The sequence below is a fragment of the Megalops cyprinoides genome, chromosome 2 (assembly GCF_013368585.1).
Source record: "Megalops cyprinoides isolate fMegCyp1 chromosome 2, fMegCyp1.pri, whole genome shotgun sequence".
In the NCBI taxonomy this organism is placed as follows: domain Eukaryota; kingdom Metazoa; phylum Chordata; class Actinopteri; order Elopiformes; family Megalopidae; genus Megalops; species Megalops cyprinoides.
The window spans coordinates 26143004-26168082 of NC_050584.1; the positions used below are offsets into that span (position 1 = coordinate 26143004).

The 25079-nt window shown below is 41.8% G+C and overlaps 1 protein-coding gene across 1 annotated transcript in view; it reads left to right on the top strand.

Annotated features, from left to right (window-relative positions):
• LOC118772458 (cadherin-10-like) overlaps positions 1-23052 on the top strand; it is a 52376-nt gene extending 29324 nt beyond the window's left edge. The window contains exons 4-12 of the mRNA XM_036520807.1: positions 8622-8741; positions 10488-10655; positions 13087-13274; positions 14135-14388; positions 17020-17156; positions 17550-17671; positions 17909-18017; positions 18923-19174; positions 22078-23052. Coding sequence (XP_036376700.1) covers positions 8622-8741; positions 10488-10655; positions 13087-13274; positions 14135-14388; positions 17020-17156; positions 17550-17671; positions 17909-18017; positions 18923-19174; positions 22078-22568 — 1841 coding nt within the window. The 3' untranslated portion in view covers positions 22569-23052. The remainder of the gene's footprint in view (positions 1-8621; positions 8742-10487; positions 10656-13086; positions 13275-14134; positions 14389-17019; positions 17157-17549; positions 17672-17908; positions 18018-18922; positions 19175-22077) is intronic.
• The last annotated feature ends 2027 nt before the right edge of the window (positions 23053-25079 follow it).

A 25079-nucleotide genomic window follows, 5' to 3' on the forward strand; every position in this document is an offset into this window, starting at 1 on the left:
TGTATATTTTAGCACCTACAGGATGGTTGTCCCACTTCCCAATGCCATGCCAATGGTATTCACTCATTCTCTAACATGTTGTAAGCATTCTATTTAGAGTTATGTTGTTGTGATGGTATGGTGCTTTAAATGTCAATGTATTGTTTTAACCCTCATTATTCATAAACTCATCCAACACGTCTTCTAAATTTGAATTATTTTGCATAGGTGTCAGTTAAGTCAAAAATTATTTGCCAGGATGAAAGTGTACAAATAATCAGAGTACAGTACAGGAGAGCTGAGGCCAATTGTAAGATTTGGCTCTTCTGTCACTGACCTCCCCTTAGGTGCTTGTCCACATTGTGTCCATATCGACAAGAAAAGTGTTGGAACTTTTTTTTTCCCATGTTGGTTTTTTGCGAACATGCAAACTTTTTTTTTTTTTTTTGTGACATATTGGATTTCAGGTCCTCTTACTGGATTACAACCACAGCGTCCTCTGAATGGCTGGCACCGTCTGCGGTGACTAAGAATACAGTCATGGCTGGTGATTACACACTCTCCACTGGCCTCGTTTTGGCCAAAGGAACCACATACACAAACACTATTAGTTTGACAAATAAGGAAATACAGCATTTTTTTTTTTGCATTTTTAAAACAAATATTTTTGAGGGGGATAAACCTGCCTTAGATTCTAATACAATACAGAGCTAGATGAATCATATAAGTAATGCTAACAGTTGTGAAATCAATAAAAGGCAGCAGAAATAAATAAACATATAAATAAATGAACAAATAATCTTCTTGGTATTTGCTGAAGCACAAGTCTGTGTGTTGATTTGCACTATCGACAGTATCAGCAGGGGGTACCATTAGCTTTGCTGAAAGAAATTTTTTGAAAGAATAAAAAATATCCAGGCCTTAAATCAAAACAACTTTCTGTGAGATATTGCTGAATGTAATTGGAGCGCTGCTGGATACAGACATCAGTGGAAAGTGTTATGCAGTGCGGCGATTGCCACTGCCTAGATATCAAAAAAAAAAAAAATCTCCAATATGTTGTGGAACAAGTCAATCAGAAAAGCAAGGAGGCAAGATATGGATGTCAATAATAATAAATGTGCAGAAGGGCAAGGATATGAAGATCAGATGAAAAAGACTAAAAATGTTTTGAGTTTTGAATGTTCCTGTTTATGCTCCTTAATGTTTCTGAGAGCAGGGAATCTGAAGTCAAAGCACAAGACTTGAGAGACAAAGAGAAATACAGCAATAGGTTCAGGCAACAAAGAATCAAATTACTCAAGACCCATGGCATCGATACTCATTTGATCACTGGCATTTGGCATACAACTACTGCACCTGGGACTTCATCAATGACTTCATTGCTGTCTCAGGACTCCTTAATATCATAATGTCAAAAGAAACAGTGGCGATAAAGAATGGAACCTCAAGTATTTTCTCAATCCAGCAATAAACTGCTCTGACCTGCACTAATTTTATCAAACTTTATCCTAAATGAAAGAAATGTTTGATGACAAATTAATCCCTAGCATATTTTTAGATAAAATAACACCCATGGATTCATCCATGTTTAAACATACTTTGCAATATTATACAATCTGTGGTGATTATGATCCAGCCCCAGGCCACATAGGTAGGGGTGAAGAGCAAATTAGGCTGTTTCTAATTGTGGAATACAATGATTTCTCTCTGCTTATGAGAGAGAAATCCATCTGAGGAGCTAGCATACCATTAATTGCTCTGGTATGTCAACAAACATAACAGTCGGTCCCAGTGCCCCTCTCTTATAGTATGGTAAACAAAGTTGCTTTATTTTATTTTATTTTTTTTAAGCTGTTGTTGCATTCTCTGCCACTAGACACTTTTTTATTTCTTGTTCCCTGGGACTCTGATTGAGCTGGAATAAAAGTATGTCCAATTTTCAGCCAAGCAGTAGTTTTAATGTTACTTGCCATGCCACTATGAGACTGTCAAACAGTATTTTATTGCATTTTATATATTCATTTATATTTGTCTTACACCCAATACATTATCCATCCTTTGTTGCATTGTAAGAAACTTTTCTTCACTGTAGTAGCACATCTTGGTGGAGTAAAAGCATTGGAAGATTGTGATAACAGTATATGGCTGATTAGAAGTATTTTCTAAATTCAACATGCGAGCACCAGCACATGGTTACAGAGCACACTGCAGCAGCAACTACCGAGGACACGCATATAAATTACCATGTTTGCTACACAGCCAGAAAATCTATTTATGCATAAGAGGAATTTTACTGGTACTTACACATTCCACACACAAAGTTTTGCGTATGCACTGAAAGTATGGTCATCCTTAGCACATCTGATAGATTAAGCCGATTGGTATAACTAGGAGTGGTTCTGTGAGGACAGAAGGTACTCTTAAAATGTATTTACACATTTAAATATATATATATATATATATATATATATATATATATATATATATATGAATTCCAACCAATACAATTTATTAAAAAAAAGAGAAGTAAAAACTTAAAAACAAGCAAAAAATCACATATTTTCACACTTGTGTACTATTTTATGAATCCTTCTCTGGTATGAATTGTACCCACAAGATGTTCTGGCACTTCTGAAGGGGGATTTTTGACAGTTTTCCTAGCAGAATTGCTGTAGGTTCTTCAGATCTTTTGGTTTTCATTTGTGAGCTCCTTCCTTGAGTTTGAACCGTAAATGTTAGATTGAATTGAGGTCTGGAAATTGAAATAGCCAATTGATTCTGTGCTCAGTCAACCGTTTCTTTGTAGACGAACCGTTTCTTTGTTAGACGAATGCTTTAGATCATTGTCCATTTGTCCTTTTTTGGCCCAAATGCCCTGGAATGTGTTGGGGCTTCTGACTTCAGTTGTCTTAGCAAGGTCCCCAGGATCTGTTGATGCAGAAACATAATGGACAACCCCACCACCACCCCCATATTTTGTTATGACCTTTTTTTCTTCAACATAAGCTTCACTTTTTTTCTGTACACATAACACTGAGAGAGGTCAAAAAAGCTGAATTTTCATTTCATTAGACCATAAGACATGTTTCTGATTTCCATTTAGGGCCATTTATTCAAATTCTCAGAGAAAGAAATAAGTCCTAAGTGCTTGAAAATTCTGAGAATGACACAAATTTGGTCCTATACTTTTTTAAGAAAAAAATGGCATTTGTCAAGATTCTTCAGACTTAAAAGTACTCCCATCTTTATTTAGGTATTTAAGAGTCCTCAAAAGCACTTCTAACGTGTTAGGAGTTGCCCACAGACAGGCACTGTTGTGGCATGCACTCATTTTTTGGGGAGAGAAAAGGTGATTTTCAAACATTTGACCACACACAGATGTTAAAAAGATATTATTGGGATAAGGAGGGCATTATGTGTCACTGACCTCTTAAGAGACATTGCCACTCCTTCTAAAAGTACACTGCCAGCACATAAAGCTGAAATAAAAGAGATTTAAAATTGAAAAAGCTAATTATTTAAACACAATCTCATCCCACCAGGATGTCAGCTACTCTGTGATAAGGGATACCCCCTAAACACCACGATGACTTCACTCTCGCAACTGCTTGCAGGTGCCCAGCTCAACTCCAATAGGTATTAGGTATTCTATAGCATGTCCAAAGCCACCCCATATGATAGAAATAAATATAGAAATTGATACATACATAACAAATAATAAAAAAATATATAATCCCCATAATGCAAAAGGATCAGAACAAATTGTTTTGATGGTAAGTCACTGCATCTCTTGGAGAGTGAGGTATCCAGTCTGAAGTGGCAGGGAGATGACCATGCATGAAAACTGAAGAATAACAGCAGTCAAACTCATATTTACAGAATCATTTTGTAATGCTGTGTTAGCTGCTACCACTGTCTTCCTGCTCATATTCATGGTAATTGCCTTTCACCCTCTTGTGGTTTTAGAGTAGTCTGTAGAACAGAGTAAGCTGAGTAATACATCAAGAACGGAGCTTTTAAAGCTAACCAAAACACTAGTCGGGTAGCTGGTGATGTTTTGGATGTTGCCACGTTGTGTAGTCAGAAATCTCTGTATGTAAATGCTGTTTAGCGACCGTGAGTCTAATATGGCCACTGACGTCTCTGCTTCGTACCATATATGTGGGTTTTTCTGTCATGAATAATTTTTGACAAGACTGCAAACAGACCTCTACCCACTGAGTGATGAAACCACTGTTGACAGAAGATTCAGAGGGGAAGGACTGAGATTAGTGAATTATCATGCTGCCTGCAGAGAAATCACTTACCGAGACATGGATTTCACACTTCACACTTCAATCTTATCATGATGTGATCTAAAATTTGGTGGTGTGGTTGCAAATAATAGCTTAAACATAAATTAAAACAAATAAATAAATAGCATCCTACATGATGTAATTTCATATTTACGCTAACTAATGTACTAAATTTAAGATATTGGTTGTGGCCCACGTTTGCGTCAAAAAAAAATGTTTGTTTCTTTCCTTTAATCCATAGATCCAAACTGTGCACCCTAAAATGAGGTCAGCAAGCCCTAGTCATGTAGCATGTCCTCCCTATCCACACGTACCAGTAACTCCTGTACAAACCTCATTTTTCCTCATTGGTTCCCCTGGTGCAAAATGAGAAACCTGCAACTTCCAGACTCACTTTTAGACTTATTGCCCTTCTTGTATTGTTGACAAAAACTGTACCTGTTCAGTTTTGCCCTCAAAGCTTTGACAAGTCCTACACCTGGTCCTCAGTCCATTTTCACTCTAAACACTAAGTAAAATTTCAAGTTGTGTAATGTAGCCCTTACAGAACAGTGTTGGACAGTAGTACAGTTGTATGATTTCCATTGTATTATTGTCATTTAGCATCTAGCATTTAGTTCTTATCGAGAGTGACTTATTCACACAACTTATAGTGACATAAAATGTTTGACAAACAGGACACCACCAGCCACACATGAACAAGCATCAGTGCCAAACAGACCGTGATACAAACAGTATATACAGTATAAATGATCATACACAGAAGGTGATTTGTTCATTTTTAACGGGGAATGGCAGATGGACACGCAGCACTCTCTCTGCTACTAACTAGGGGATGGAGAGGGGGGATGGCATCCCCCCTCAAATCGCCTACTGCTCATACAAATATACTGTATTGTGCTCATTCGAAGTATAATGCTAACATATACCACATGCATACACTGTAGTTTGGCTACGCAGTTTTAGAATACAGCTTCATATATATAGTTGCACAGAAGGGGGGGAAACAAAAATCACACATCACACTTGAGTAAGGGGCTTGAGCTTGAGGTGGCCATATATTGGTTTATTAAAATGCTTGTTTCGTAAGCAGTGAGAACACACAAGGACGCGTATATTGGTCCACCTGCAGCACAGTAAACAAGCTTCAGGCAGAAACATAGAGGTAAAGCCATTAATGTTCAATGTTTACATTCTGGAACAATTTTTCAGCTTGATTTATTTAGCCGTAATTTGCTCTTATTATGTGGAGTCATGTGCTAATTCACAGCTGCATATTAATGAAATTATTATTATTTTTTTTATTTTATTTTATTTAAAGTGGCATGGTAGTAAAGAGCAGGGCGTGTAATCAAAAGGGTTTGCTGGTTTGATTCCCCACTGAGGCACTACTTCAGTCATCTTGGGCGAGGTACTTGACCTCAAATAGCTTCGGTAAATATCCAGCTGTTTGTAGTTTAGTGTAGTTGTTGCACAGTGGCTCATATTACATCTCATTTGAGTTGCTGGCCATGTGAGTTGTTAATGTTGCTGTAGTGTGGTTTGAGCCCTGTAGATGGACAGCTATACAACCTATAACTGTTAATCACTTTAATTAAAACAGTAGAGCAAATCAGGTTGCATTCACACAGTTCTGTCAGAACTACTTCTACCGCTACTACCACTAAGAATAATAGAAAGGAGTCTGCCATAAGGAAAAAAAAAATGTCTATATTGAATCCATCATCCTTGATTGTAATAACCGCACTTTGTCAACACTGAAATCAGCAGGATGCTGCGAAGATGCAGTGGGCGGACATGTTCAGATGCTTAGCAGACACACTGTCATGCCAGCTTTTAAATGTTCAAACAAAACAAAGGGCTTTCAGTGAATTAGTATGGAATGTCATGGAGGGTCGAGTCAGTAAAGGTGGAGAAAAATCTTGGTGCCCTCAATGCTGTGCTTTTTACTAAAGCTCTTATCACACATACGTGACAGGGCCTCTTATATAACATTTATTTTTTTCTTATTTATTTATTTGTTATGTTATCCATGTTATCTAGGCTGGCGGTGTAACGTAATGGTAAGTGGCAGGGCTTGTTGCTGCTTTGATTCCCTGCTGGGGCACTGGTGCTGTACCCCTGGGCAAGATATTAAACCCAGAACTGACCGCAGTAAATATCCAGATGTGTAAATGAATAACAAGTAAAAACTGTAACCTATATAAATTGTACTGAAAAAGCATTTTTTGAAGAGAAACACATCCTTATACTGTATATATCCTTAACCTTAAAAAAAAACACTAGCACAAACTGGCTCAACCTGAATGCTTGAATATATTAAGTGCTAGCCTGCTGTTAAGAGCAGGACCTGACTCTCTGCGCTAACTCCTACAGTATGTGGTGCTCTTTACATTCATTACTCCCTGTCTCTACATGCATGGCAGCTCCTGGACAGGTAACAGTTTGGGGAATTAAATGATTGACCACCTCATGAGCACATTTGTATGGTTATTTATTTATTTATTTAGGATTTTTTTTTGTTTGTTTTCTTTCTGTCTTTTCTCAAACCTTTTGTTGATGAATCTACCATCAAGATTTTTTTTTCTTTTTTTAATGATTTTATGGCCTGAGAATCTTTTATACTACCAATCCCTCCTGCCACATCACTGCACGAGGGATTGGTAGCTGTACATCAGTGTGCCTCACAGAACAAGGCATTTTCTGCAGTCAACATGAAGGAAAAGCCCTCAGTACTGTGTATGCAGACAAGTCTTGCATGTCAATGTGGAGATGTTCATGTGAATCTCCAGTACCTGTTGTCATCCTGTAAACATTCTCTGGCTGTAAAGATAAGGGGACAGAGGCCCAGAGGTTGAAATTTGAGTGTAGTTTCTTTTTGCCTTAAGTTTTGGCACATTACACGTTGCTAATCTCCATGACCGCCAACTGTGCAGCGTTGTACAGGGAGCCAAAAAAAAAAAAAAAAGAAATGATACCTTCAATCTTGTTCTCATAATTAAGAATGAAACACATTACAGTTAAAATCTGGGCCTCGTTCAGCTATCCATTACTTTACTTAATTGCTCTGCAGACAATCTTACCCAAGGCTATTAAAACTTTTACATATTAGCCACTTTTGTGATGGGAAGCATTTCACAGTTACTCAAGCAATGCAAGAGTATAACGGCTGTAGATCATCTGGGAATTATACCTTTAACCTTTGGGTTTCAAGCTCCTGAACAGCAATGCTACTTACATCCATAGCCATTCAGTGCTCAGTCAAGTCTTCCTAAAACTCTTTAGGCTTTTTTTTTTCATTTGTGGTCTCTATTTGAACATGCCAATATTCATTAAATATTAGTCTTTTCACTACTGGAACGATTTGACTTCTCTCCCCAGTTATGAGTGCTGTGGTGCTGTGATATACAAAAAGAAAATACAAATGGTTCCAAACCAAAACTAAACCAAACTTAACTAAAAGTGTGTTTGCTGTATAGCTAAAAGAAATTATTTTCTCATCTGTGATTTTTATTTTGAATGTGAGCAATACATGTGCTGCAGGTATCGATACGCTTCGTACCTCATGCCAATAAAACTTTTATTTACTGACGTGATGTGGTCTTTTGTGTTTTTGGGATTTCCAATTGTATACTAATTAGGCTAGCACCCCCTGGCTGACCTATCCACCCCTGTCTCTTGTGGAATAAAGCTGAATTGTTCACAGGCATTGTGGGTAAATGACTTGGGCCGTAGGGCTCGGTCTGCACTCAAAGTGAACTCCTTGCCCACTGAGCCACTGGGACCCTTTGTATTTTTCTTCTGTTGTGGACATGGCAGTTTTGATTAATCTACTACCTTTGTACTTTAGGGGAGCTGGAAAAATTGGATAGAACTGGAGTTGTGTAGCTCTAGTTCAGTGTAAAGTGATGAAGTCCTAATCTTTTATATACTACGTGTGATCTGCAGGATGACCCCTGTTACTTACAGCTGGGTTAAACTGGAACCTTGCAAGAGAGCACAGATACTGTGTGGAATGCTGCCTAAACATCTGTTTGGTTATGTAACTTCAGTTAGTCTGTAAAGTTAGAAATTGTTCACTTTGTTGTTAAGTAGATATTTACAAAGGCCAAACCTTGAACACAATCACATTAAGAGGTCATTGAGCAAAATTATGGATTTTATGGAATCTGACTTTCTGTCACCCTATCGGCTGTCATTTTATTTATTAGGAGTGCGTGCCGGAGAACAGTTTACTGACAATGAGCACATCTGCTCTTGCATGTGCTGAAGACGTGCGAGTGCGAGTCATCCTCAGGGGAACAATCGCTCCATTGTTCCTCCCTCTCTTCTCGTCCTCCACAGGGACGTATGTCCTGCAGGTGAACGCCACCGACGCCGACGATGAGAACTACGGGAACAGTGCCAAACTGGTGTACAGCATTCTGCAGGGCCAGCCATACTTCTCTGTGGAGCCTAACACAGGTGCGTCGTCCGCCACATTCCGAACACTTGGGCATGCGGGCCGGGAGCTCCCAGGGGCTGATGGGTAAGGTGAGGTAATGAGGCAGTGAGGTGGGAGGAGGAGGAAGAGGGGGGCAGGGAAGTCTACAAACACTCCCATCTGAACAGTGGAGTTGACAGGCGGTTTTGGCTGTGAGGCTGGTGCATCTCTCTGCGGTGACTCCTGAAGGATGTGTTTCACAGTGTGAGGGGTTGGGCATATTTATTACAATTTTTTGATTGGAAGGAGTACAATTGCGCTGATTCCCTATACTTGTTTACACTGTGATCTAAGAGCTTATGGAGTTTCTTCACCTCAGCTTTGGACACTGAGCCTGTTGTATTGTTTCTAGTAATAATACATCTGTGTTGGATTGGTCAGGCATTTGCTCCCACGTACAGGGTAAGCAAATATACTAATTCAGTTCAAATTGCAAGGTTTACGTGTGGGCATGGGCGTCAGTTTGTTTTGAAAAGTACTGGGGACAACGACAGGTTTGACGTGTTCATACCCTTTTAAAGTGGTGGGGATGAAATGGGCCACAACAAAAAGTGGTGGGGACATGTCCCCAGTGTCCCCAGCGTAAATGATACCTATGCGTGTGGGTAGTCAAACAGACTGAAAGAGTCATTTTTCACAGTAACAGGATAAAGGCAAGAAAAATAAATAGTTTAAGAAAACAAACCGATTGTTTTTGTTCCATTAAAAGAATTTTTTTATGGCAATCTTTAGAAGCATACCAGCAGCAGACACACAGATGTCATTATTTCTTTATATATATATATATATATATATATATGGTTGCACCTGGCCTTCATTGGCCTCCCTTTTCAGTTGAGGCTTCGACAGAAAGAGGTTATACCACATGCAGTATGTTGCTTTTTAGTGGGTTGCAGTGACAGACTGCAGTACGTTCTGGGAGAAGATGAAGGCCACTTTTTCACCTGAAAGGAGTCGTTAAGCTCCGCTCGCCATATGCATCTCACCTTGCTGGATTGCACGCATTACTGACGCTCCATGCTCTCCCCTCCACTGATTGTGGTATTGCAGAAAATATGAATAAAACACAAGGCATTAAATACGTTGTAACTGTGTGTATAGCTAAGTGCCTGTACAAGCAATTACGTGGGTAAGCACCATTTAATTCTGGAAAAATAACTAGCAAATGCATATTTAATTCAGGGTCAGTTTTCATACAAGATACAATTCGGTGAACACTGCCCGGCCTGCACTTACCACCCCACCCTGAGTTTGCATACATTCATTGCCCAGGTTTGTGGCTAACTTATCCGACATTGCAGTTGTGCTGCACCACAGAGATCCACTGCCGCTGCTCACGAGTCTTCTCTTGTCCACGTCGCATCAGCTGGCTCCATGATAACCATGATAACTTCTGAGACTATCATATTCTTTGTAACTGTGCTGGATTCCGTACTGCCAAAACCTCACCATGATCACACCAATTTAACAATTCACAAGTAACCTCAACAGTTCCCCTACTGGTCCCTCTGTCCCCCTGTCCCTCTTCTGCCCCCTGCCCCCCATGGTTATGAGTAACAGGTTCCTCCTCCATAAGCCGTGACAATGTTTTGACTTTAATTGGCTTACCGTGTCAACTGTCCTGCACGTACAGAAGACAGATCATTGTCATTCTCATCCATTTTTGGCTGGGTTGTTGTACGCTTATCATGGACCCCCCCTGCCCCCCCCCGCTTCTCCCCGCCTAGGCATCATAAGGACGGCTCTCTCCAACATGAACCGTGAGAACCGAGAGAAGTATCAGGTGGTGATCCAGGCCAAGGACATGGCGGGCCAAATGGGCGGCCTATCCGGGACCACCACGGTCAACATCACCCTCACCGATGTCAACAACAGTCCGCCCCGTTTCCCTCACAGTAAGAAGCACTTCCTCCGTCAATAATCCGAGAGGCAGGATTCACCATGGCTGCTTTGCAATGCTTTTTCCAGTTTTGCTGAGCAGCAGTCTGCTAGTCTATTCTGCCCATGCTATTACATAACTGTGCAGAAGCTGGCTGAACCTTCTCACAAAAATGAACAGAAAGAGCAAAAGTTCAGGAAAACAATCATTTATTTGGGGGGGTGGAGAGGGAGGTGAGCCTACCGCTCCAGCCACACACCAGTGTTCAATATGCCTTTAATCAATATGCCTTCAATATGTGTGGCTCATTAACTAATGCCTGGTTGTCCACAAGTAAATTACACATATTGACGATTACAATTAACAGTTAAACAGCTTACCTGTTTGGATGGAATTGATCGATGAGTTCAGTTATTGACAAGGTTTAAAATGGAAAGACAACAATACATATTTAAGAATTTAAGTCATTTAAGAAATTGGCAATTGAGCAAACAAACAGTTTTGGGGAACACGTGAAAAATATCCTTCACAATAAAACACGTATGAGTTTAGATTAATTAAACCCCACCTAACCTCAACCCCAGAGCAGGATTTCTGTGGAATGGTTATAAGTGATTACTTAATGAGATAATAAGTGTTGTTATTAATCAGATAATAATAATATGGTTTGTTTGTTTGTTTGGTTTAGCCCTCCCACTTACATATCTCTTTTTTAAAAAGTTGGTAACAATATCTTAAATTTCTCATACATAAATCTGACAGAACTGTAATTACTTTAGGAATGCACATGTAAAAAGAGCCTTCCATAGCAACCATATTGTGAGGGTGGAGAACAGAGTTGTCTGGTTTCTTCAATTACAGAACTACAATTCCCAGATAACTCTGTGTCACATTAGCCATACTGGTATAAGGTCATCTTAATACAGCATTATCAAATAAAGCTTGTCGCTGAAAACTTTTAATTACCATAGGATTTAAAATGATATTTTTTTTCTTATTCTATTTGAAAGGCCTTGAACAAGTTCTTGAAGGTGAAATTATCTTTTTTTTTCATGGGAAACATTTCCATTTAATTCAGGGTCATGTAGAGGAAATTGAGGTGAAAGATTTGGGCCTTAGAGCATGATGGTAATATGTCTTTGGGGTGTGAGAGAAGCATTTTAACAGTGAAATAGGAGTCTTTCCAGCCAACACACAATGTAGTGAGAAAGTTCCCACAATGCACTGATATCATTACCACAGTGTGTTGAGAGGGAACAGCTCACTGCTCAGAGCCACATGTGGTGTGAGGCAGAGCTGGTTATTGATTAGCGCTGCAACTAGAACTCAGTGCTGCACTTTCAGAAAATATCATCACAGCCAGAGGAGGCCTTTTGCTTGTTTAATAAGCTGACATTCATGTTTCTGAATCCAGCCATACTGCGCATTTTGGTGGATGTCCATCAGCAGTATTTATCGTGTGAATAAAGGATAACAGATATAGCTAGTTTGTTGCTCATTCGCATTCAATGTATGCATTCTAAAATATAGCATTATTCATGTGTGTTCATGTGTGTTCTTAGTGGAACTGTGATGTCAAAAATATGTCACGATACGCCTGTCCTATTGCGCAGTATCGGCTCAGGCGCTGTGAGATCAGAATTTATTTTTGCAGCATGTGCCAGACGCTTGTTCAGTTCGTGATTAATTTAATTAACAGAGGAATCTTTTAAAGGGTGGTGCCTTACCTGCTTGTTTCAATAGCAGAGCCCTTATTTTCCCTCCAGTTAGAAGAAAATATAAAATGAAAAATTTGTTGTGGCTATTGATTGTGGAACTGTGGAGCACCTCATCGACTGTAATTCATTATGAAACGCTGATGAATTACACTTCCCATGCTGGGTCCCTATGTATCTGAAAGTTCAGCACTAAAGTTGGAAGGTTACAGCACTAACTGTAATCAACAAGCTGCAAGGCTCTGAAACATAAGCGATGGTCATATCTGTGTGGATCTGGCCCCCCGACACGTTACCTGGATTATCCCTTCTCAAGATGACCACTTCAGGGATGTGTGTCCAGGTGTGATTAAGTGGACGGGCCAGACAGAGCCGTGCTGAGACTGAGGTAGATGAAATGCATTACGTGTAGGTCCTTCTTCTTTAATTTTTTCCCCCTATACCTGCTAACCCAGTTAGAAAAGCAAAAGGCTTTTCAAAGTAAAAGTAAGAAATCAGGAACGACAATTCAATGAAACTCGCAACGGCTCACCGAAGCTTGAAATTTTATTCAAACAATAAACCTGCGTGACTTATTGCTGTTTGGGTTTTTTTTTTTTTCCTCTCCTCTGTTCTTTGTTTTCCCCCGAGAAACAGAAATATACAGATAAAAAAAAAGAAAAAAAGCACAGCAGCCTTGAGAACAAAAAGATTGCGGAAACACACCTCACTGTTTATTCAATTAATTTTGAGGCTCCTACCATCTCTCGGTGCTGGAGTCTGCGGAAATCGGATCCATAGTTGGCCGGATCAAAGCCAACGACGCGGACGTTGGCGAGAACGCCGAGATGCAGTACAGCATCGTGGACGGAGACGGACAGGAGGTGTTCGCCATTGCCACCGACAGAGTCACGCAGGAAGGCGTCATCACTGTGAAGAAGGTGAGCACCTGACAGTGCTTCTCCTGTAATGCAGACTCTGCGGGAAGGCTAGTGGATTTTTTTTTCTCCTTTTTTGTTCTGCAACCCCCTCCCCCCATCCCCTCTAATCTGAGTAAGAGAAAAGTGGAAGACGGATGTGCAGAGAAAAAGTTAATCTCCAAAAATTGAGCACATCATGTCCTATTAAGTGTACAAAGGTGCACTGTCGTGAGTTGCTTATTTCGTCTCATATAGTGTGAGAAAAAATCCATGATACTTTCACTTATCTGCTGATAAGCATTCTTTTCACAGCCACGTTGGTCTGTTCAGAACTACACAGGCAATTATGCAAATTTGAGTAAAAGGTGTTTGGAGGGGAGTATATGTATCAAGTGACGAGGATTAAAGATCAAAACCTGAAATTTTCGAGAACCAAGTAATTTCAAAGATATATCATCAGATCCATTGTGCTCTTTTAAAAGCAAACCTGTAGTTAAGGACTTTGGACATCATTGTCTGAGTCAAGATTAGAATAACACATGAAAAGACAGGGTGCCCTTGACATGTGTTCCCTCAGGTGTCTCTCTTAACCTGTGCTTGAAGAAATGGCTTTGCCTCCCTACAAATGTTCTTAAGACACATGCTAACAGGATTGAACAAAGTTGTGTAGTGGTTAGGGATTTCATCTTGGGACTGGAAAGTTGCAGGTTTGAATCCATACCATTAAGCAATGCTCTTGAGGTGCTGAAATCGTCTGTGAAATACAGCTGTAGGAGTGGATCATATGCACTGTGAGATCCTCTGGGTAGGGTGATCGCAGATAACCGATGTGGATTTGATCCACTGATCTTACGATATGCTCTCTCTGTTTTAATGATCAGCCGCTGGACTACGAAAGCAAACGGGTCTACACGCTGAAGGTGGAGGCCGCCAACACCCATGTGGACCAGCGGTTCAGTAACCTGGGCCCGTTCGAGGACACGGCGACGGTGAAGATCACCACCCAAGACGTCGACGAGCCTCCAGTGTTCAGCAGGAATCCCTACATCATCGAGGTGCACGAGGACACGGCGGTCAGCAGCTTCATCGGGGCAGTCAACGCGCGGGACCCAGACGCCGCCAATCACCCTATCAAGTGAGTAAGACGTTGCAGTCATGTGACATAGAAGGCCCCTCCTCCTTAGTTTGCAATCACCCACCCACCCACAACACCCAATGAAAGAGATGTCACCATCATTTGACATAAAAATCCCACCTTTCTTAATTTCCCCCCAACCAACAACACCCAATGAACAAGACATCAGGTTCCCTCTACATGGACAGCCCTCATCCCTTAGTCCCACCCACCCACAACATCCATGGAGCGAGACTGGGTGGTTATTTGACATAGACAACTTCCCTTCCTTTGCCCCCCCCCCCCCCCCCCCCCCCCCACTCACCCACCTACCCATACCCCCCAGTGGGGGGGACATTCGGGGTCATTCAACATGGGTAGCCCTCACTCTTTGTCCCACCACACCTAGTGAGCAAGATGTTGCTGTGATTTGACATAGATAGCACCCCAGACCCCCGCACCCAAAACATCCAGTGAGTGAGATGTCTTTGTTTGACATCGATAGGTGCTCATGAGACATAGACAGCCACCCTCTCCCCAGCCTCCTCCACCCACAACACCCATCCCCTTCTTCTCTATGAGTTTATTTGCTTGTTTTAAGATGGAAAAACAGTCACCTTTTTACCAATTCTACTCACAGAAAGTTCACAGTTATGCGGCAAGAGAATGCAAGCTCAAGCCAAACAGCCAGAGGGCATGAGGCCTGCCTATGTGTTGGACAGAGGGCCACAGTGTCCTTCAAACTGACTGCCTACTTTAGGAAGCACTTAAAAGCATGTGCTTCGCCCACCGGTCTTTGTGCCTGAGGGTTGCAAGTTTGAATCCATCCAGGGCGGGCGCACTCTGGTTTAGCTTTAAGACAGCTGCGGAGAGTTAACCTTGGAGATATGGGATTTCGGGGAGTCTTACATCTGCTTGTCATTCAAGAAAAAATAAAAAATATTATTTGCTTCAATAAACCAAAACCATGGATGCTTCCGGACTTTCTGAAGCGGGGAGGAGGGAGCTCAGTCGTGACAGCTTTGGCAGGATTTCTCTGGGCGGCTTGCGCCAGAAGCTGGTGGTGAAGGGGAGGCGAGTTTGTTTTCTTGCCTGGATTAACTGGTTTTATGCTAAACACAAAGTATGTGACTTCAATGGTGGGGGGGGGGGAGAAATAAACTCAAAGTGACGGATCTGCAGATCTGCAGATCTCCTGTTGGGGTGGCGGCCGTTTCGGACACACATGCATGCCTCTTGTATGTCACATGGAATGCAGTGACAGAAAGTGCCTCTGGAATCGTGGGCCAATTACCGAATGCAGTGTCACTGGGCATGCTCGGATTGGCAGTGGTGGGAGACCACAGTGAAATACTCGAGTCTGCAAATCGTCAAAACAGATTATCAGAAATGCAAAAGGGGTAGCAACCATTGCTCTGAAGCTGACATTTATTATAATAAAGGATGCGTGAGACTTGCACAGTGCAATGCCTGCATGAAAACACCACACACTCCCCTGCAAGTGTAATGCATTTTCTGATTCAGAGTGATGGTGCATTTTTTTTTTTTTTTTTACAAACTTACTGGATTGCTTATATCCTTCACTCTGATAAACATCTGTCACAAATAACAAGATGACAGCGATAAACACACATTCCTTTACTGCCAAAACACGCAGTGCACATATATATGGCAGTATAGCATAGCAGTAAGGAGCGGGGCTGGTAACCAAAAGGTTGCTGGTGTGATTCCCCTCTTTGGCACTGCCGTTGTACCATTAGGCAAGGTATCTAACCCACAATTGCCCCAGTAAACATCCAGCTGTATAAATGAATAACGTAAAAAACCTGCTAAATGATTATAATGTAATGTAATGCATTAGATGTCAAGCTGAATGGCGTTTCCCTACAGAGCTTCATTCATGGCTTGCCATTCCTTTCCATGATAATCTATTGCATGAGCGCTGCTTTGGAACTTTGCCTCAGGACACTGAAGCACATCGTGGGGATCTGGAGCAGTCTTTCTTCGCGCAGGAGTGAAAACAGCGATCGATACACGAGGAGACGGGCGCAAATAATCGTGAGGGGGAATAAATACTGTTATGACAGATGAGATGACAGTGCGTTTTATTATCCACCTCTACGTTAAATGGTGCATAATAATTAACCGCAGTCATTCCCACTTAACACCCAATTATGTGTCATTTTCGGAATTATCATGTTGGCAACACTCGCGCGTTGAGCGACACAAAGGCAACGGAATCAGGGATGCGCCCGGGTAGAGCCTGCTAGTTTTGCCCCCCCCCCCCCCCGAGCTGAGCTGCCGAACGCTCCTTTAAAACATTGGACACGGAGCCCAGCGTGGCGAGCCGGGGTCTGGCAGAAATCGAATCAAATCGGAATCAACCCCCTGCTGCTGTTTTCGCTTTCCGCGGTTTTTTGATAAAAGACCCAGACTCTTCAGCCTGACATTTCTGTGGCTATTTTAGAGTAATAGCGCCAGGCGCGGTAATTTGTGAAATTATGCACAGAACAGCATGGGTGACAATTTAGACTGCTGCATATGAGCAACAAACAAATGCCTTCAGTCAGAAGCATGTCCTCTTATTTATATGGCATGAGCGTGTGCTATGGAACAGCACTGCTCTAATTTTCTCAAACCCTTTTTTCGCAGGTACTCTATTGACCGACATACAGACTTGGACAGGCTCTTCAACATCGACTCTAGCAACGGCTCCATCTCTACACTGCAGTCCCTTGACAGAGAAATGTCGAAATGGCACAACATTTCTGTCGTCGCAACTGAAATAAGTGAGTCTCTTTTGAAACCATTTCTTTTTCATCGTGCCTCGGAGGGGTTCAATGCCACATGCAATATCTACACCCTATGGAGTGCTTCACTCAGTATGCACAGTGCTTTTTTCGTACAGTACATCAAAATGATATGTTCCGCATACCTTACAGAAGTTAGATTTGACTTTTTCGTGTGTCTTTCAGTACTTTTTCCAAAACTTCCATGATTAAATTCATCTAACTCTTCACCACACACTCGTGTTTAGAGAGGCCATCAAAGGTAATTCAGTGGCATTGGTCATGGCAGTGACATTTAAAAATAACACCCAGTCAGGGTGTGTTGTAATGGCTTTGGTAATTGTGCGCTCTTTTGGCCCGTATTATGACTAACTTTCATTGGTTCCACTCTAGGTAACCCCCGGCAAACCACTCGTGTTCCTGTCTTTATTAAGGTTTTGGATGTCAACGACAACGCACCTGAATTCGCGATGTATTACGAAACTTTTGTCTGTGAAAATGTGAAAGCTGGACAGGTAAGCTGGTAATGAGATTTTCAGATTTTTTTTTTTTTTTTTTCCGTTTTTAAATTATTTCAGTCAAACACTTTGCATATGACATCAGTGTTTTGCTGAGGGAGTCATCAATGAGGCTATATTAAATATTAAACAAAAATTAATTCACTGATTGAATTCTTGACTGGATGATGGAAAATTTTAATATGTACATGACCTAATTAAAAGAATTAATGACAACTATTTTTCTACCCACAGTTGATACAGACCATAAGTGCAGTGGACACAGATGAACCACTTATTGGACACAAATTTGCCTTCAGTCTCAGCACCCCAAATCCAAACTTTACAATCTTTGACAATGAAGGTATATTTCTCTGTGTGTCTGTCATCATTTATCTTCTTGATAAATTTGTCTTCTATTTTTATCTTGTCATGATTAATACTCTCATGTAAAACATACTATATAACATATTCATTTTAGATTGGAACGCAGTGTGGTCATGTCGTTTTAGTAAAAGAATCAGATACAGTGCAATACATTTATGTACAGTACAGACATGCTGTGATTTCCAATTAGGTTGAATAAACATTAAAGTATGAACCTTACACCTAGCTGCTTTTACATGTTATAAAGTAATGTTATCTCAGTATACTAAAAAAAATCATGAAATATTGTGTGTTTTAATAGTGAAATTAGCTATAACATAAAACCCCTCTTAACCCTAGGGTTTTAATTATTATGTTATTGTGTGTAACAAGCAGCAGGGCGAATCCAAGTGCAGAGATGACTCAGGACACAAAAGGCTTGGTTCAAAGAAAACAAAGTTTCCTTTACTGAAGACTTGAGAGAAAACAAAACAGGCTTGGTACAAGAGTTCACACACACTAAGCATGGCAACTCAAGACTAAACAAATATGTAGACAAAGGGCAGGGCTTAAATAACAGAAAACGCAGGTGAAACCAATAACTAACACAGATGGAAGACATTAACTAGAGGAGACATAAGGAACACAGCAGAAGGGAACACAGGAAGTTATGAGGCCATCTGATGGTTATCTCGGGAAGCAACAGCTGAATCCCTGACAATAATGTTACAATTATGTCATAATCTGAGCCCTTTGGACCAGTTGGATTGCAGGATGTCCTCCATTTATTTTCTAACTGTGGACTTCTGTACTGTGCCACTTTACACCAGCAGAACTCATATCCTTCACCTGAGCTGTTCAAACGGTGTTTGTTGACTGCTCAAATCCTCCATTGGCTTCCAGACAACACAGCCAGGATCCTGACGAAGAGAAGTGGGTTCAGTCGCCGTGAGCTGAGTGCCTACCTCCTGCCGGTAGTAATCTCTGACAGCATCTACCCGATCCAGTCCAGCACGAGCACGCTGACCATCCGAGTGTGCGCCTGTGACAGCCGCGGCACGGTGCAGTCCTGCAGCGCCGAAGCCCTCATGCTGTCGGCGGGGCTCAGCACCGGCGCCCTGGTGGCCATCCTGCTCTGCGTCCTCATCCTGCTCAGTGAGTGTTTCTCTCTGTCTGCGTCCGTGTGTCTGTCTGTCTGTGTCACCCTGGTGGCCATCCTGCTCTGCGTCCTCATCCTGCTCAGTGAGTGTTTCTCTCTCTGTCTGCGTCCGTGTGTCTGTCTGTCTGTGTCACCCTGGTGGCCATCCTGCTCTGCGTCCTAACCCTGCTCAGTGAGTGTTTCTCTGTCTGTCTGTGTCCGTGTGTCTGTCTGTCTGTGTCACCCTGGTGGCCATTCTGCTTTGTGTCCTAATCCTGATCAGTGTCTGTCTGCCTGCTTGTCTGCCTGTCTGCCTGTTTGTATTACTTTGGTGGCCATCCTGCTTAATGTCTGTGTGTCTGTCTGTGTCACCCTGGTGGCCATTCTGCTCTGCCTCCTCACCCTGCTCAATGAGTGTCTGTCTGTCTGTGTCTCTTTCTGCCTGTCTGCATTGCCATGGTCATCATGCTTGTCTATGTTCTCATCCTGCCCAGTGTATGTCTGTCTGTCAGTCAGTCAGCCTGTCTGTCTGTCTGTCCATATCACCCTGGTAGTCGTTTTGCTCTATGGTATCCTCCTCAGTGTCTGTCTGTCCATTTCACCCTGATGTCTGTTTTGCCCTATGTCACCCTCCTCCTTTGTAAGTATCTGTCTAACCAGAGCGGGGCGGCAGTGTAGCATAGTGGTTAAGGAGCAGGACTCGTAACTGAAAGGTTGCCGGTTGCCGGTTGCCGGTTCGATCCCCGCTGGGACACTGCTGCTGTACCCTTGGGCAAGGTCCTTAACCCGCAGTTGCCTCAGTAAATATCCGGCTGTATAAATGGATAACATTGTAAAGAACTATAACCTATGTAAGTCGCTTTGGATAAAAGCGTCTGACAAATGAATAAATGTAAATGTAAATGTAACCATACATCCATTCATCCAAAAGTAGCCGTGTAATATCAGGCTGGGGGTTGAGGGTGAGGTCTCCTCACGGGGAGCGCGTAATGTTCCACCCGGTTTATTCCCCCTTCATCTTCAGCAAGACAGAGTCGGGTAATTGCACTTAGTATTCGTCAGAAGACCTTGTGTGCTTGTAGGGGGAAAGTAGGTCATGTGGTGCTTTGTAGAATCCTGGAGCACCACTCCAACCCTTTGTAAATTAATGCAGTATGCAAAAGACACACTGCACTGAGCGGCATGTGCACATACCATTCTCTGTGCTGAGAGCTAAGTTGCTCTTATTTTTGGAGTGTTTCCGTTATTAATACGCACGGTATGTTTTGCAAAAGAGAACATGCTTTGAACAAATCCGAATCACATCCTACCTGGACAGCATCATGCAATATTTAGTGTCTCTTTGCTTTAAATTTTTCATAACAAGGTTATATAATAAGACAAGAATTCTTTGAGTAAAGGTAGCCTTTAAAGCATACCTAGCTGCCAGTGCTGAGAGTTTTATGTTGTAATTGAATCCTTTTGTTATGTGTTCGCATGCTCACCAGTGGGAGTGTATGCATGCGTGCGTGTGCCTGTGTGTGTGTGTGTGTGTGTGTGTGTGCATGTGTGCGTCTGTATATTGTTTGCATCTGTAATTGTTTGTTATCCAGGGGCTAAGGAAGCACTAAGTTTGCAGTTCTTCCCATCCTTGTTTTCTGACCGTTTCACATACGACAGACCTCCAATCTCCCTCCCTTTCTCTACTAAATAAAAGTCACGCTGGCAGCTACATCCAACGAACCTGTGCTACGAAATGAAGTATCGAGCACCACCCTCACCCCCATCCCCACTCCATCGTCCTTGGTTCTTAAGCTTTGCTGAGCCCCCTCAATAGGCTGTCATTTTATAGTGGTGCTCTTTCTCTTCAAATGTGATCCAATCTGTGAGATTGAATTGGAGGTGAAGAGAGGGGGGTGGCGGTGGGGGGGAACGGTGGGGGGGGGGGGGGGGTGGTTGGGTTGAAAAACAATGAACCTATTGCTCAAGAGCGAAATATCATGACAGCTGTTCATTATCCGATGGTTGTCTCTCGCCCGGGCTCTCTGACAAACCATCTAATTCACCTCCGTCCAGCACAGACAGAAGGGCACTGAGCCGGAACAGCACTGCGCCTCTCCACACCAGGGCTCCACTCAGTCAGAAAGGAGAAAAGAAAAAAAGCAAAAAAAAAAGCAAAAAGAGCCGACATTTGGGTTTCTAAAGAGACGCCCCCATGCAGTCGACCTTGTAATTAACACCTGAGTGGGTGGTGGGTACTCAGGTAGAGCACCTGCTGCATATTTGGCTCTTGTTGACATGAGAGGCGAATGCATAAATAGGAATGATTGTTCACTTCATAAAACAACATTAGCAAAAAAGTTATCCTGTTTCTCTCTCTCTGGAATCTTTTTTTTTTAATCTTATATGTTTCATAAATTGCTTTCATAAGAGTTTTTTTTCCCATTTTAGAGAGTTTAGAGTTGTTTCAAAACTTAACAATTTAGTGTTTCTGATATGAATGAGATGTAAAAAGAAGGACAAGTCCTGTTCTTTATGAAGATGGGGTCGAGGCCTTGGTCCATTCCAAATGACTCACTGATACTGGATGTGTCTCCATTATTGCAGAGGTTTCTAAATGCATTACATGCATCTGGATAAACACTCATGAACTGTACATATCATCACAAATTGTTCTTACCTCTCTCTCTCTCTCTCTCTCTCAGCAGATATTGTGGTTCTTTACTTATTCCTCTCTCTTTCCTTCTATCTCCATCTTCCTTTGTCTCTGCAGTCATCATGGTTTTCTTTCTTTCTCTTTCACTCTTTCTGCAGTGATCATAGTTCTTATTTCTGTTTCTCTGCATATCTGTAGTCATCATGGTTCTGTTCTTATTAATCTCTCTTCTGCATTTCCGCAGTGATTGTGGTTATATTCTTATTTCTCTTTGTGTCTCTGCAGTGATCGTGGTTCTTTTCGCTGCCCTGCGGAGGCAGAAGAAGAAGGAGCCCCTGATCATGTCCAAAGAGGACGTGAGGGACAACGTGGTCAGCTACAACGACGAGGGCGGCGGCGAGGAGGACACGCAGGCCTTCGACATCGGCACGCTGCGCAACCCCGAGGTAATGGACACCAACAAGCTGCGCCGGGACATCATCCCCGAGATGCTCTTCCCGTTCCGCCGGGCGTCGCCCATAAAGGACAACACTGACGTCAGGGACTTCATCAACGGCCGGCTGCAGGAGAATGACGCAGACCCCACGGCGCCCCCATATGATTCGCTTGCCACCTACGCCTACGAGGGCAACGGCTCTCTGGCGGAGTCTCTGAGCTCGCTGGAGTCCGCCGCCACAGAGGGGGACCAGGAGTACGACTATCTCAGCCACTGGGGGCCGCAGTTTAAAAAACTGGCTGACATGTATATAGGCAAGGACACCGAGAAAGACACCTAGCCACAAGCGGCACCGTTTTGCCAACACCCCTGCTCGCCTGGCACAAAATATAAATACATAGAGGGGCATCTCTTTGGGACTTTAATATAGAATCCGTGGAGAGTCGAGTACCATTCAGCTACTGAAGTCACATTTTTTTCACACTGGTTTTTTACCTAATCGCTTTCTTCTTGTTTTTTTTTTCCTTTCTTTTTTTGTAATTGGTGAAGATGCCTTCGAATTTTAGGATTTTTTGTGAACTATAGTGTGGACAACGTGTTTTGTAACTAAGAAGAGCGATGGTAGTCTTGTAAACTATCAATGTTTATGGAAATAATAATAAAAAATGAATAAATAAAAAAAAACAAGCTTCTACTGTAAACCAGATTTAAAATAGATTCATGTACAAAGACGTTTTACAGCGACAGGCCTATTTCGTTTCGTTATCTATATCATTGGCAAGCGAAGTTCATGTGGACGGTTTGTAAGGTTTCTTCGTCGGACTGTGGACTCATCTCATCACATAGATGTAAAAATGTTACAAGGTTGTGTACCCTATAGAATAACTGTCACACTGGATTCATGTCGTCTGAATGCTGAGTCATACTGTTTTATATTTATATTTTTATAATTATTTTTAATAAAAAAATCTGAAAACATATTCTTTTGCATTTCTGTGTAGCCTCTTGTTTGGGAAGCCATGTGTTTGTCAGGCACTTCTCATCCTTGACTTGCAAGGTAAAGAAGATAACATGCATGCATACTGAAGAAGAACACCAAGGTTTGATTCACCATAAGGCAGAAATCCAAGGCCCACAGAAGACAGGTCTGGACACCTGTTTAGAAAAGAAAGGGGTCTTAAATTAAAAACCACAAGCTTCCCTTAAACAAGTAACATCAATTGTCAATTACCTTTTCAACAGAAAGGTTAAAAAGTCACAAAGGCCAATCAAAAAAAGAAATCCTTTGACTGATTGAGCACATTTTCACCACCAAGATTGCTTCCAGTTGAAAATAACTCTGTCGTTTCAAGCTGAACCCCTATGATATTCTGTATTATTGACATTTGAAGTCAATAATATAGCTAATCAAGTCAAGTACCAGCAGAAATAGTCAAATGGACGAGAAACTGAACATACTGAAATAGAGTGTATCTTATTCACTCATGTATGAACATGTTCAGTTCAGTTCTTGTTGAAACTGAAGAGCAGAATGCTTAGCTACGGAGAGTTCAGCACAGAAAGAAGGAACATTATTTCATTGCCTTTTTGCTTTAGTATACAAATAGAGCCCAAAAGTTAGTGATTACCTGAATAAACTGCATATGAAGATGTATATAGATAAATGTGTATCTGTGGGAGTACATGTGTCTGTGTGTGTGTGTGTATCTGTGTCTGTGTGTGCATATGTGTGTGTGTGTGTGTGTGTGTGTGTGCATGTGTCTATGTGTACATTGTGTGTGTATGTGTGTGTTGTGTGTGTGTGTGTGGGTGTATGTGTGTGTGCATGCGTGTGTGCATATTCGAGTGTACGGGTGTGCGAGCGTTTGTATTCTCCTCTTATAGTGTCCAACTCTGCCTGGCATTGTGTGTGCCCACTTTTGTTCCTGTCGACTTCTGATATCTTTGTTTGGATCTTTTCTTTTCTTGCTTTCTTTCTTTCTTTCTTTCTTTTTGGGTCCTGCCTTCAGTGTGTACATCATTTAGATTCTGAGATCTTCAGTTTCCCCACTTTTTTCCTGCTCTGCCTTATCCTGGAGTCGATGAACATTATTACACCCGGTTCCCTCCGTGTGGACCGAAATGTCCAATCTATAACGTTAATCTCCCCTCTTATTTCTCTTTCATAAATCCCATTGTGTACGTCTCATAGCATTCAGAGTCATTATCCTGATGGAGTACAAAAGCCAGTCTAATACGTCCTCTGCCGGTGTGTATTATAAGAACGCAACATTCCTTATTGATTTCCACCGCTTGTTGGAGCCATGTGCAGAAACACAGCATTTCTGAAGATAAAGAGCAAGAAAAGATCTCACCATATAGCCACTTTCAGTCTGAAATTGGGTGGCGGGTGAGTCCTCATTTCTCTCACACACACACACACACACAAACACACAAGCGCACACACAGCATGAACGACGACAACATACTGTCAAAGGCCATGTATTATTGAAAGGATGATTCTTTTTTCTACATTTTAATGAAGGAAAAAGCAAAACGTTATTTATTCTGATCACACATGAATCATTTCTCATGTTATCTACTATGAGGTGAGGCAGACACATCCTCAATCCACACATGACATGATATAAACATCAAGGTTGTGAGCTGCACTATATCAAATATAAGAGAGATGTTGCTGTTTAAATACAGCCTCAAAGCAAATTTTATAGATGCCATGCCTGTTCTCTCTCAGTATAACAGAAGTGATGGCACAGTGGGTATCTTTCACTTACACAATCAGATCGGTAGCTGCAGAAAAGTGAACCACTTTAATAACCTGTATATAAATTCAAATACCCAAGAACACTGA